Source organism: Tachysurus fulvidraco, chromosome 17 (genome assembly GCF_022655615.1).
Source record: "Tachysurus fulvidraco isolate hzauxx_2018 chromosome 17, HZAU_PFXX_2.0, whole genome shotgun sequence".
In the NCBI taxonomy this organism is placed as follows: domain Eukaryota; kingdom Metazoa; phylum Chordata; class Actinopteri; order Siluriformes; family Bagridae; genus Tachysurus; species Tachysurus fulvidraco.
Genome location: NC_062534.1, coordinates 15,996,731 through 16,009,662, shown reverse-complemented (window position 1 = coordinate 16,009,662; position 12,932 = coordinate 15,996,731). Strand labels below are relative to the sequence as shown.

The following is a 12,932-nucleotide window of genomic DNA, read 5'->3' as shown; positions in this document are numbered from 1 at the left end:
GTTGTAAATAGGTAATACGGAGGAAGAGGAGGAGGGAGATGGGGGAATCATTTTCGCTGAGGACTTTTATTTTGGAATGACGTTGTGTACAATCTGTAAACAAATAATAAATGGAAAGTTACAGGATCAAACTGTAGAACAAACAGAATGGTCAGGTTTAATCCTGAAAAACAGAGGATTCACTAACCACTTAAATGAGAAACTCAACACCAATCGACATGTTTACAGTCTGAAACACTGACCGCTCGGTTTCTTCTGCTGCTCTGACACTGACAGGAAGAGCTCTGTAACACTGGTAGGTTTCTGTTGCTGGATATAATACACAACCTAAAAAAAAGATATATATATATATATATATATATATATATATATATATATATATATATATATATATATATATATATATATAAATAATACAACCTTGCTAGTTGCTAATCACTAAGCTAACAGCTTGCTGCTGCTAGACCAACTTATTTTACTTCACTTTAATCGTTCCATACTGATTTGTTTTGGTCAGTAGTGTTAGCCTGGGAAGCTAGAAAAAGTCAATAATAGTTGTATTCATATCAATAACAGACTTTTATGCTGTCGTTTGTTAAAAACGACAACTTTGTCAATCAATTTGGCTAGTCAACGCCTTCGTTTTCGGCTAAATTTTAAACAACATAACTTAATATTAACTCGGTAACTCTAGTAGCTTTACAGACAAAATGTTTTGTTCATTTCCTCATGAGCTGTTTTATAATCACTCAGTACGAATGGCTTTGTACTGAAAATGTGTTTGAGAAATGTTTGCTAACCAAATTAGCTTGTTATGTACATCCTCTTGAGTGAGTTACAAGTGGCTGTGGCGATATATCACGATATTTAGGGTTGTTAGATACAAATTCTCAGTGGAATTGTCACATTTGTTAAAATGGATTTTAACTTTACATTAATTTGGTAACAAACAATACATTTACATACAAAGATGAAAAGTTCAGTTGAACTACTTGTCACTGTGTGACATTAGAATTGTCCAGCATTGTGAATATAAGGTAAGGAAAGGTAAGGTAAACTTTTATTGTCCCCATTAGGAAAATTTGTCTTGGGCCATCACCCATGCTGCAGCCATACAGTACACACATTAAACAAATACAGTTCACAAAATACGCAGACTATTGAATACATAAAATTACAACTCTATAATTCCTCTATTTAACAACTTCACAGACACTGGGATAAAAGAGTTTAAATCTATATAATCTGCAGCGAGGAACTCTGAACCTCCTGCCAGAAGGCAACAACTCATACTCTGTATTTAAAACATGGGAAAAAATCTCAGACAATCCTCTCAGCGTGTCTTATAGTGGCATGTTCGTACACACTTCTATCATTTTCCAAGCAGTATGTATCATTCGTATCAGCTTTGATCTCGATTGCACAGATAGATTCCCAAACCATACTGTGATACAGTATCTGATTAAACTCTCAATTACTGTCTGGTAAAATATTTCCATAAATTTTTTGATCAACCCCATGAACTCTCAGACAACGTAAAAAATGCAATCTTACTATAGAGATTATCCACGTGTATGCAATGTTAGTGAATCATCAGAAAAGACACCAAGAGAGACCTGTGCTACATTTTGATTGTGGATGCTCAGTGGCCTGTGATCACCCACTCCTCTAGGATCAAACATCATTTCCTTTGTCTTACCTACATTTAAAACTAAGTGATTATCACACGAGTTCCCAGACCTTCTTATCTCTGAAAAATATTCAGACAGGTCTCCATCCTTTTTTTAATAACCCTAAGATTGCAGTATCATCTGAGAATTTGATAATATAATTATTGGGGTTGCACCTTCTGCACTCATCCGTATACAGAGTGAACACCGGTGAACTAAAACAACCCTGAGGGGCTCCAGTACTCAGAGTTTTCAGAGAGTGTTCTATTAACTCTAACCTGCTGCCTACGGTTGGTTAAAAAAGAGTGATACCATTTCATTATAAGAGGGTGAACTTTAAGGTCCATTAACCTCTTAGTTAAAAGATGTGGTTGCAGCATGTTGGCTGCAAGCTGAACTAAAATCTAGTCAACGCCTAGCATATGAGCTAGTATCCTCTAGATGTCTATTTATTAAATGTGTGGTGGTTATAGCAGCATCATCAGCACTTCTATTACTCCTATATGCAAATTGAAATGAATCCAAAACACTACTAACCTCAGTTTTTACATAATTAATCATAATTTTCTCCAAACACTTCATTACTATCGAGGTCAATGCCACTGGACGATAATCATTATTCTCCTTACAACTAGCCTTTTTAGGGACAGGGATAATAACAGAACTCTTCCAGATAGAGGGGACTGTGTGTGTTTACAGACTTCTGGTAGATGGGACACCAGGCTTCTGCTAGTTCTTTACAACACGACTACAGTAGCCTCCCAGAAATACCATCAGGCCCAGAAGCCTTGCCAGAACAAACATGTGTAAATAGTCTCTCCACTATATGCTGATCAATAATTATTTTAGAAGTACTGATTATTCTACAGCTGGGATCCTTAGAAAATGGCTTTGGATGTATAAAGTTAGCTTGCTTTCTCAGTCACTAAACAACTGCTTTTGCATCTTTCTGGTACATCCAGATGCAAGGAACACTGTGTTTGTGGACTAATACATAAAATATATCCTGGTTTGGATGCTAATCTAATCCATCACAGGTATGTTTCCACCCTGCAGTTGGTTATTTTCCAATAACAGGATAGTTTGAAGTGATAGATTCTGCTTATACCACATTTCTTTGCACATCCTGCATTAGTGTACAATTCATGTCTCTATTCTTGTTTACATCCAATTGCTTGTTGTTGTTTTTTTTTTGTTGTAAATCTCTATGTTTATACACATTATCATTATTATTTTATAACATCTGTTTCGTATATTTATGCTTTTTCTCTATTATTGCTACTGTGTGCACCAACAGACCAAGAAAAAAATACTGCACACGTAGACTCTCCAGTACCTGGCAATCAAATCTGATTCTGTTTCACCGACATTTAAATGTTTAACAATCATTAAAGCTCAAAGGAGAATTGTTATATGTTTTATGCTTAGTTTGTACAAAATGATTTGGAACATCTGCAGGACAATTAGTTCCTGCCTCTGTTCTTCTTTCTGTTCATTTTTTCAAGCTTGTCAAGTTAACAGAGAAACTAAATGACCTCTGTCCCAAAGAGTCAAAAGCACTGAATGAACTGTACTCTGAAATAAATGACTCTTTACAGAAAGTCCTCTTATCAACAATTACTCTTGTTATAGAGTCCCTGTGAATTCACTGTTACTGTACTAATGGTAATGTATTAGAAAGGTTTAACATAAACCTATGATTTGAATCATGGCTGTCACGACATCAGTCGTCGCCAATCAGATCAGTGATGTAAATTATATAGCACTAGAACATACTATTAGGGGCTGTGAATTCCCTTTTAGACTTCATGAGCCATCATAGATAAGACTGGCTCAGTCACTTACAGTATGATGTTTGATTAATTACTGTGTGTGTGTGTGTGTGTGTGTGTGTGTGTGTGTGTTATAATTGAAGTTTATGCTTTCTTCAGTTCTCTGCAGATTCTCCTGTGGATATACATGTTCTCAGAATGAATGTTAGCATGATGCAGATGGAGGCCCCACTGCGGCTCTGTCACAACTGTCTGTTCTTCTTTAAGTTTCCACAGCGCTTCCTGTCACTTTCTTCTACTCACAGGCAAGTTTGTATTCTTGTGCATAATTTGCGTATTACAGTTTGCGCCAGTGTAAACATTTGAAACTTATTTTGTTTATCCGTTGTCTGTATTTACCTACTGAAAATTCTGTAGTCTAAATAGTACAGCTGTTCTCTTTATCAGCAGTCATCCATGCTGTTGGGCTTCATTAAAGAGCCACTTAATGATGATTGATTCAAAACCATCAACACGTTTAGGTTATGTCGTATTTCAGGCATGGGAAATTCAGTCAGATGCAAATCCTCAAGCTGTTTGCTGGGTCTAAAAAGATCACTATACCAATACTGTACATCCAAGTACAAAACGGAAGAAAAAAATATAGAAAGACATGATCTAAAGAAAAAAAAAAATCATTTTTTGCTTTTTGCACTCTTCCACTGTCTTTAGGTCACCTGCAAGTTACTACGATGTTCTAGGGGTTAAGGCCGATGCATCACTGGATGAAATAAAGAATGCATTTTTTGACAAGTCCAAAAAGGTTCTCCTTCACATTTCCATTTCCGTTAGTCATTTGGTAGACGCTCTAATCCAGAACAACTTACAGTACAAAACATTCAGGCAGTTACAAAGGAGGTTCAAAAGTTTATTTAAAAATTTCAAAAATTTAGTCTAATTTACCAATTTGCAATATATTTCAGTGTTCTTATTGGTCAGACATTGTAGCTAAAACAGGCCACTGCTGTCGTGGCTTCATTCTGGCTGCAAGTGAACCGAGGTCAGGGTTATCAAGGGCAGTATGTTTTTGTGCTGTTAAAGTACATCAGGTAGCCACAGTACTGTTCACCACTAGAGGGGTCTGTTTCATTATAGTGACGTAGGCATCCCATTTCTCTCTGTACTTCTTACATTGTGTACAGTACATGCAGGGAGCTTTAAGTTTATCTCACACAAAATTGTTGTGGTCTCTGTGATTGCCTTGTGGAACATGTTCATGTGTGTACATTTTCCATTTGTGCTAAGGATTAAAATATTTTAATTCTAGTAAATTGCATTGTATTACATATTAATTTGGTTCATTTGGGCCCAAATGAAGACGTAGCATCTGGATCGTATCCAATAATTTATGGCTACAGGACAGAGTCAAACATGCTGTTATATAAGGACACAAGGTTGCAGTTGAGACTGTTTGTGAAAGTCAGTTGTTTTTCAGCTGCATCTGTGAAATGCTTAGCGCATACTTCGTTCCGAGCATTATGAATGCAGTGCAGTTTCCGATTTCCCAGCTGTGCAAGAAACCATCATCAAACTAGAAAGAAAAAAACAACAACACATATGTATATACATATACATATGTGTTGTTTTTTTATTTCTTACAGAACATTCAGGCAGTTACAAAGGATGTTAAAAAGCATACTATATATACACTGTATAGTGATGTTTAGTATTGTCTTAACAGCTCTAGTTTGGGAATGTGAGAAGGAAGTTTGCATGTTTGGTGACCGATGAGTTTATATTTGTCTTTGAGTTGGTCATGGTCTCTGCGGGTTTAAAGCAGACATAAGGGTACTTTGTACATGAAGAGGGCATAGATGAAAATATGATAGAGGGGTCCTGCAAAATTAGATGTTTCTGAAGTAGCTCAACTCATTCTTCAAGTCATGCACTGATTTGTATGTCAGTATTATTGTTGAAGTGTAACATACTGTATGTATTAAAGCTGCATTTCTGTTTATTTAGCTTCACCCTGACAGTGACCCGTCAAACCCGGTCCTCCATAGTCAGTTTGTTAAGCTAAATGAAGCTTACCGGGTGTTGAGCAAAGAAGGCACCAGGAAGGACTATGACCTCCGAATGAGATATCATCATTTCGACCAGAGTTTTAGACCCTCCTCCAGATACACACACAACCCCAGGTAACCCCTGTAAACCTGGTCTCCACGTATCACATTTAAATATGATTTGTGAATGAACTCCTGATTTTGTTCTTCTCTGTACTTCTCTCTTCCAGCAATGCTGAGACGACTGAGAACGTGCACTACTGGGAGCAGTTTCGGAGTACTCAGGACTTCTCTGAGGATGACTGGCAGAATAAGAGGAAGAAGAATCTGCGGCTGGTGGGCTACTGCATCGTCGCCATGCTTCTGAGTATCGGCGCTCATTACTTTGGGTTCAGGTAATGCGAGAAACACAATCCCAACTCTAGTGTTGCTAGTAATGCCAAATGTTCCCTTAAATGTGAAATTTTTTTACATTTTTTTATAAGATTACATTAAACCAAATATAAGATTATTGAGCCTATTTTTATTTTCATGAGAAAAAAAATCTGCCAATAGAACACGATCATTTCAAGGTTGAGGTGAGTGGGACTATCTAGAAATAGGTTAAATAATTTTAGGTTTGGTTTATTATTTCATCATATATAAGAAAATTGGAGCTAAATTTGACTCAATTCAAAGCATATCCACTTGCCAAGATGCAATTTTTTTTTGCAGTGTTGAAGGGAGCTTGTGACATCTGGCAGAGTTAGAACAGATGTGTGAAGCAGAATGGGCAAATATTTGCCAAGCAATCTGGCAGAGTTAGAGCAGATATGTTTGAAAAGAATGTGTGGGGGGAGTGGGCTGTGAGGGGACCCAATGCAACAGAAAATATCAAATGGTTGGAAGCGGTTATAATGGCACATTTTGGCTATACATGTCACTAGAGAGTCATAATTAAAAATGGAATTCTGAACAAACATGATTTGCCACATTTTAGCTTGTGCTAATGAAAGAATGTCTGTTTTATCTGCTATGCTAATGCTTTGTTTGCTATTCTGATAAACAATCGATTAATCCTGAATGTGGTGAGTGACAGGCTTCACTGCATGATAGGGCTGTTTTAAGTGTCTGGATGTTCCTATTAAAGGACTGGGTATGAGGTAAATAACTGATGAAATGAAACTTGCAATATGGAAAACATGCCTCTTTTTTAGAAAGCTAGAGGAACTACATAATGACTTCATGGGCAAAAAAGCTAGGTAGGATCAGTAGGATCTTATTCAGCTAAAGCATTAAACTAAAAAAAAAAGCTTTTGGTGTCTTTCATTAAGAACAGTTTGCAGTTTTTAAATAAGTAATACAACATGATAGGGCATGTGCTTACAAGTGGTTGTGTGGTTATTTAACAACCCATTACAAGGTGTTTCTCTTTTTATAATCTTTAATTATTAGATTCTGCATATTAAAGAACATCCTGTCATGTTTTTTATCCAATTACATTTGCATTTAATATTGTGGAATGTCCAAGTTAGTTCCTATTATGGCATTTGTTTTGTTTTAACTCACCAGCCTTCTCTTTTTTCCTTTTTTTTTTCTTTTTTCTTATAGCTGAACTACAGTAAGAGATATTCTTATGGAAAATGAATCAGAATTGTGAATTCAGGAGAAGCACCGTGGTCTAAATGTGTTTACCTTAGAATAAAAATGAGCATTTATATATATATACACTAACAGAAACAGTGGTTGCAGAAGGTTAAACTATCTTTTAATCTTAATTGTAAATGGTGATTTATTTATACTAAAAGTTCTTAATATATAAAGTTTGTGTTTACATTTTGATGACCTTGACATGTTTCTGTACATGTTTCGCTTGTACGTTACTCGCTGAAAGAATACGTGATAAATTTTTAGTTTGCCTTTTTTCCCCCCCGTAAGTTTGCTTGAGCGCCTAGATAAATCTCACAAATGTATGTTCACTGTCGTTTCCTGGTTCCTGTTTTTTATTTATTTATACCTGTTGTAATCTGCTTAATGTTTTTACACCTGGACTGAGACCGAGCTTCACAGACTGACATTACATCGCTGGCAGGCACATTTACCGGTTAAAAAAAATAAAAACGTACTGTACGCCAGATACACGCTTTGTGCCTCAACTGTTAATTAATAAAATGTCTGACAGAGACAGTGTGCACCAACATGTGCAACTATTTTGAGTCCGGATCTCATTCTAAATGCCAAAACTCACTGACAATAACTCAATTTTGTAGTCAATAAACAAAGTGCAAATTGCAGAAGGCATGTTAACCTTCCAATAACAATATCTACATAGTAGCAACTGCTCATTCATGAAGTTATTTAATCAGCCAGTCATGCCAGCAGTACAACACAGCAAATCCTAATCAAGAGCTTTAGTTAATGTTCATATCAAAAATGTGTTTTTTGTGACTTTGACCGTGACCTGGTCATCGTGTCGGACAGAATAGTTTGACTATTTCAGAAACTGTTTATCAGATCTCTTGGGATATTTATGCTCAGCAATCTTTAGAGTTTACACAGAATGGTGTGAAAGACAGAATACATCCAGTAAGCAGCAATTTTACAGGCAGAAATGCTTTTTAGATAAGGGAGATCAGTGGAGAATGGCCAGACTGCTTTGAGCTGACAGAAACTCCATAGTAACTCAGATACTTACTTATTGCCACTTGAATTTTGAGGCACATGAGCTACATTACCTGGTCTTTTTCCCATTCTTAACTGTCAGTTTCATTGAGTTTCTACAAACTGTACCTCAGATTCTTATTCTTGGCTAACAGGAATGGAAATCTGTCTGGTGATCTGCTGTTTTAGCACATACATTTACAGCATTTGGCAGATGCCCTTATCCAAAGCGACGTACAAAAGTGCTTAAGTCTCTGTCACTGGATATATTAACTTTGGTTTACTAGGTTAAATACTTAAGATACCATGAGTTCAAAACACTGTTCAAAGGTTTTTTTGAAAGCGTCAAACAACATGCTGAGATGCTTTTCTTCTCACCATGGCTGTAAGGAGTCCTTATCTGAGTTATTAGAGCCTTTCTGTTGAACCTGACTGACTATTCTTCTCCGAGCACACTCAAGGCATTGCTACCTGTAATATCTGTAAAAAAAAAAAAAAAAACTCTAGAGACTGTTGTGTTTGAAAATCCCAGGAGATCAGCAATGTTTAAAATACTTAAACCTGCATAAATCTGGTTCCAACAATCAGGAACCAGTCTCTGAGATCAAAGTTTCCACATTCTGATGTTTGATGTGAACGTTAACTGAAGTCCTTGACCTGTATCCACACGGTTTTATGCATTGTGCTGCTGCCACATGATTGACAGATTGGATAACTGATGAGGTCTAGTTAGTGTTTCTATTCTGGACTGTGTATGAAGTAAATAAGTGAAGTCTTTTCAACATTGTTACTCCTTTATTTATTCATTCATTCATTTGCTTATTTATTTGTTTGTTTATTTATTTATTTATTTATTTATTTATTTGCAGAAAGCTGGAGGAAATACATAATGACTTCATGGACAAAAAAGATAATGCCATCACTAAAATCTATAACGAGTCCAAAGAAAGAGCCAGGTATGATAACCAACACACAGATTTGGAAGACGTAAATGTTTTGTGTAAGGAATAACACCTATGTGGCATGCTCTTTTAGTAAAGTGATGTAACCTGATGTGAGTTACTCTGACCACCCCATGTCCTGATAAGTTGTATTCATCGACTATCCCAGCCTTTTTCCAGCAGTTGCTGTTTTTATTTACTTAAGAATACCATACAGTACCATACTCTGTTTTCAGAGCTTCTGTTCCATAAATATCTTCTTACCAAAAACTTGGTTATGTGGAGTTTTGGTCATACAAGTCCCTGTTTCCCTGTATTAGCTGCTACTATCGAAACAATAATGTATAAACCTTTAGTTTGTCTTACTGTCAGAACATCATCAAAGCTTAACTATGTTTTTAACAATTAACACCTTCCGACCAATCAGATTTGTGAATTCACCAGCTTTATGATGTACATATAAATAGAATGTTAGAAATCACTCACATTTGCAATAAAATAAATGTAAAAATATGTTCATATAAATGTTTAAGTATCAGTTTAAATAGTACTTTAATAGAATTGTTCTGTTTTAATCAGGGTGAACGGATTTAAGAAGCAACAGGAGATCCTGAGACAGAAACATGCAGAATTTCTGGAGAGATACAAGATTCGTCCAAGTGGCAAAGAGAAGTAGAAATATCATATAGACATCATGAGGCTTGGTAGAGTCATTTGCCGGAGCTGAGCGTGCATCCAGGTAGCACAGAAGCTATAGGAGATGGACTGAGATGTGTCTAGGTTGAAAACAAATAAAAATTGTAATAATAATAATATTCAGTGTCAGATGTTTATGAACACATGTTGTATACGGTTTATATTTTTTCAGGTATGGGCTACAAATAATGGTCAGTATAGAAATGGCTACAAATACAGCAAGCTCTTGTACTACATGACATATAGTATATACAGACACTTGTCATGTCTGGATTTCCTGGGTGGGATTTTAACCGCACCTGGATATGGTTTTTTGGAAAAAAGTTCGAAGCACTGTACACAACAGTGTGTGTGTGTGGTATTTTATTGCCTAAGCCAGATTAAAGGAGTAACAAAGGTGCTAGTATTTAGGATTGTGACAATATTAAGCAAGCAAAGCCATAATTTTTGAACCAGTATTTATTAATTAAGGGACCCTTAGTGATGGTCTGGCTTTGTTGCAGAACTGAAAATAAATTTCCTCCTAAATTGTTTGCTCTGTTAACTGGATTGGTTATCATGATTCATCAGAAATCACATTCTGCTCTCTCTGTAAAAGAAAAAAGAAACAGAAATCAGTAATATTTTTGGAAGCTTAATTGCTTTGGATATCTGAGACTTAAACTTCAGATTAACATTGTACATCCTACTGAACATATGGTTGAATATTATGGCCTTTATTCTGATTGGTGCATTTGGCTTTTGTTTTGCCCTTGTTTTGCACATGACACCTCCAGTCATGGTAGAACTACAGACTACATAACTATGTTTCCTGTTATGCTGTCTTCTGCAGCTGTATCAAATAAGAAGGAGACTGTCATCACCAGGTGTTTCACACTGTTCACGATTATAAGGAATTGTGTGAAATCAATAGAGTCTTGTGTGAGCCCATTAGCTCACTGGGGTTTGAGTATTGATGCAAGTGGCGTAATGTTTCTCTTTGACATTTTTTGTTGCAATTATGAATTAAACATTATCATGATATTAGGATATCATGATAATGAGGTTATGTTTTTGTACCATTCTGTTCTCTGTGCTGATATCCAGTTGCTTTCTTGACAATTATGAATGATTCTTCTACAGTTCCTGTAATTTCATTATTTCATTCAATTACTATTACACAGGGATTATTTTCTTTGTTTTTTATTGTTTGCTTCATAATATTTTTTTGTTTGTTTTTTTTTGCACCAAAACCTCATACACACACATAATTAACAATCCAAATATGAAGGGTAAATAAGAAGCACCTCTTACTCTAAATTATTTTCTTATATTGCTCCCATTGTAGCACATTGGAAAAGCTCTTGCCCTGTTATCAGGAGATAGTGAGTTTAAACCCTGGCTGTGTTACAGCAGTCTGTATCTGGGGGTGTAATTGGCCCTATTCTCTGGAAAATCATTCCTCTCACTCCTGTCAAGAGCGACACCAGCCTGTGCTTATTTATACTGAATGGAAGAGTCTGAAAAGATCCTGGAGGAAGCATATATATTAGCTGTCATAGTCCCAGATAGTTGCAACCCACTTATAATTGGCACCAAGAACAATGAGGAAAAGTCCATTATAAGGCACTGTTTTATTTTCTGCTTTCAACAGTTTAGAATTGAGGGGAAAATTTTTCACATTTCACATGTTTGTTCTTGCTTTTTTGGTAACATGCCTTTTTCTTCCTTTAATAAGCAGTTAAAATTCCCATCAGAATCAGGTTTATTGGCCAAGTGTGTTGACACACACAAAGAATTTGGTTCCAGCTGTTTGTGACTCTCAAAAGTCACAGAAATAAATAACACTATACTATACATTCTATACTAAACAAACTATACAATACAATACAATACAATACAACCGATGTGAGACAATATAGACAGTATGAGTATTAAATATGAATACAGAATTTATGACTGATCAGTTATGTACATAAAGTGTGAGAGTGCATTGTAGTACAAATAACAGTATTGTGCAATATTATGCTTTTGTACAATATTCAGCAGCAGTAGTGTGTGTAACGTATACGGATGATGTGATGACTGACAATTCTGATAATGCAGTGCTTATAGATATGAAGCAGGGAATATAATTATGGTGAGTTGTTAATCAGGGTGATTGCCTGGGGTAAGAAACTTAGACATGGCCACTTAAACAAAGAAAGACAGCCAGTAATTGACTAAGATCTTTTTAATTACTGATCAGATGCTCACGATTAGGGCAAAAAGGCAAAAAAGACCAGATGTGTAGCTTTTGTGGCTATTTGCCAGGAGATGTGTGGATATGAAGAAGAGCCAGCAGTAATCTGCACATGTGCAGTAAAGGGAATTGCCTGTGAATTCCAGTCTGAGAATTGTCATTAGTTGCATGGTTACCCATCAGATTGCTATCTGATATTGGCCCAAATTTGATTTGTAACGATTAGTTTTGCATTTATACTGCTCAGAAATAACAAAGTATGTGCCATATTTAGGCCACAATCTGATGGGCTATTTCAGTCTTGTGTTGTGGTTCAAATCTGATATTTATATGATTGTTGTGAAAGGAAAATTCAACTTTAGAATTTTTTCATAGGCCCTGTGTATGCAGATCCTCTGAAACTGAGCATTTCAGTTGGATGCAGAAGTATTGGAATATGACAGCTATATATTGCAAAAAGAATTAAACAAAACTACTTGGATTTTATAATAAGGACTGCTGCAGCTCATCAATAGAGTAAATGCCTTTTTTGCCAGAAGAATAAAATAAGACTTGTGTTAACAATTTCCTAAAAACGGATCCTTTCTTGTTCTTCATTTATTTGTTTCATCTAAAGAAAATGCTAATATATCCTTGTTCTGCTAATATGCCTCACCATTCTAAGTACTATTTCACCAGTTATAATTTGACATGTGATTTTAAATCTGCATATTGTGTTAAGGTTTATACAAATGGTATTACAAACTAATCTTTATATTATAATTATTAACATTTAAACGTGTCACTAACAATTGTTTGACATGTTTAAAATCAAAATCAAATATTGATCAGGAGAAGTCTGTAGTCCTTTGCCAAAAGTATTAAAAGAAAAAAGAAAAAACAAATTATATAATTAAATACATTTTGAAAATATAAATAATGCTTAATTTTCAGGAAGAAAATTTTGATTC

The 12,932-nt window shown here is 35.5% G+C and overlaps 1 protein-coding gene across 3 annotated transcripts; it reads left to right on the top strand.

Moving 5' to 3' along the window:
• Nucleotides 1–70: 70 nt before the first annotated feature.
• dnajc4 (DnaJ (Hsp40) homolog, subfamily C, member 4) lies at nucleotides 71–10,787 on the top strand. 3 transcript variants are annotated; one of them, XM_027135746.2, is made up of 8 exons: nucleotides 71–295; nucleotides 2,633–2,707; nucleotides 3,602–3,747; nucleotides 4,154–4,244; nucleotides 5,444–5,619; nucleotides 5,715–5,879; nucleotides 8,994–9,080; nucleotides 9,645–10,787. In XM_027135746.2, the coding sequence occupies exons 3-8, from the start codon at nucleotides 3,641–3,643 to the stop codon at nucleotides 9,739–9,741; spliced, it is 723 nt and encodes a 240-aa protein (XP_026991547.1). In that variant the 5' UTR covers nucleotides 71–295; nucleotides 2,633–2,707; nucleotides 3,602–3,640; the 3' UTR covers nucleotides 9,742–10,787. The 3 variants fall into 3 exon arrangements, with proteins under 3 accessions (XP_026991547.1, XP_026991546.1, XP_047658158.1); XM_027135745.2 differs by lacking the exon at nucleotides 2,633–2,707; XM_047802202.1 differs by lacking the exons at nucleotides 71–295; nucleotides 2,633–2,707 and having other exon boundaries at nucleotides 3,586–3,747.
• Nucleotides 10,788–12,932: the final 2,145 nt, after the last annotated feature.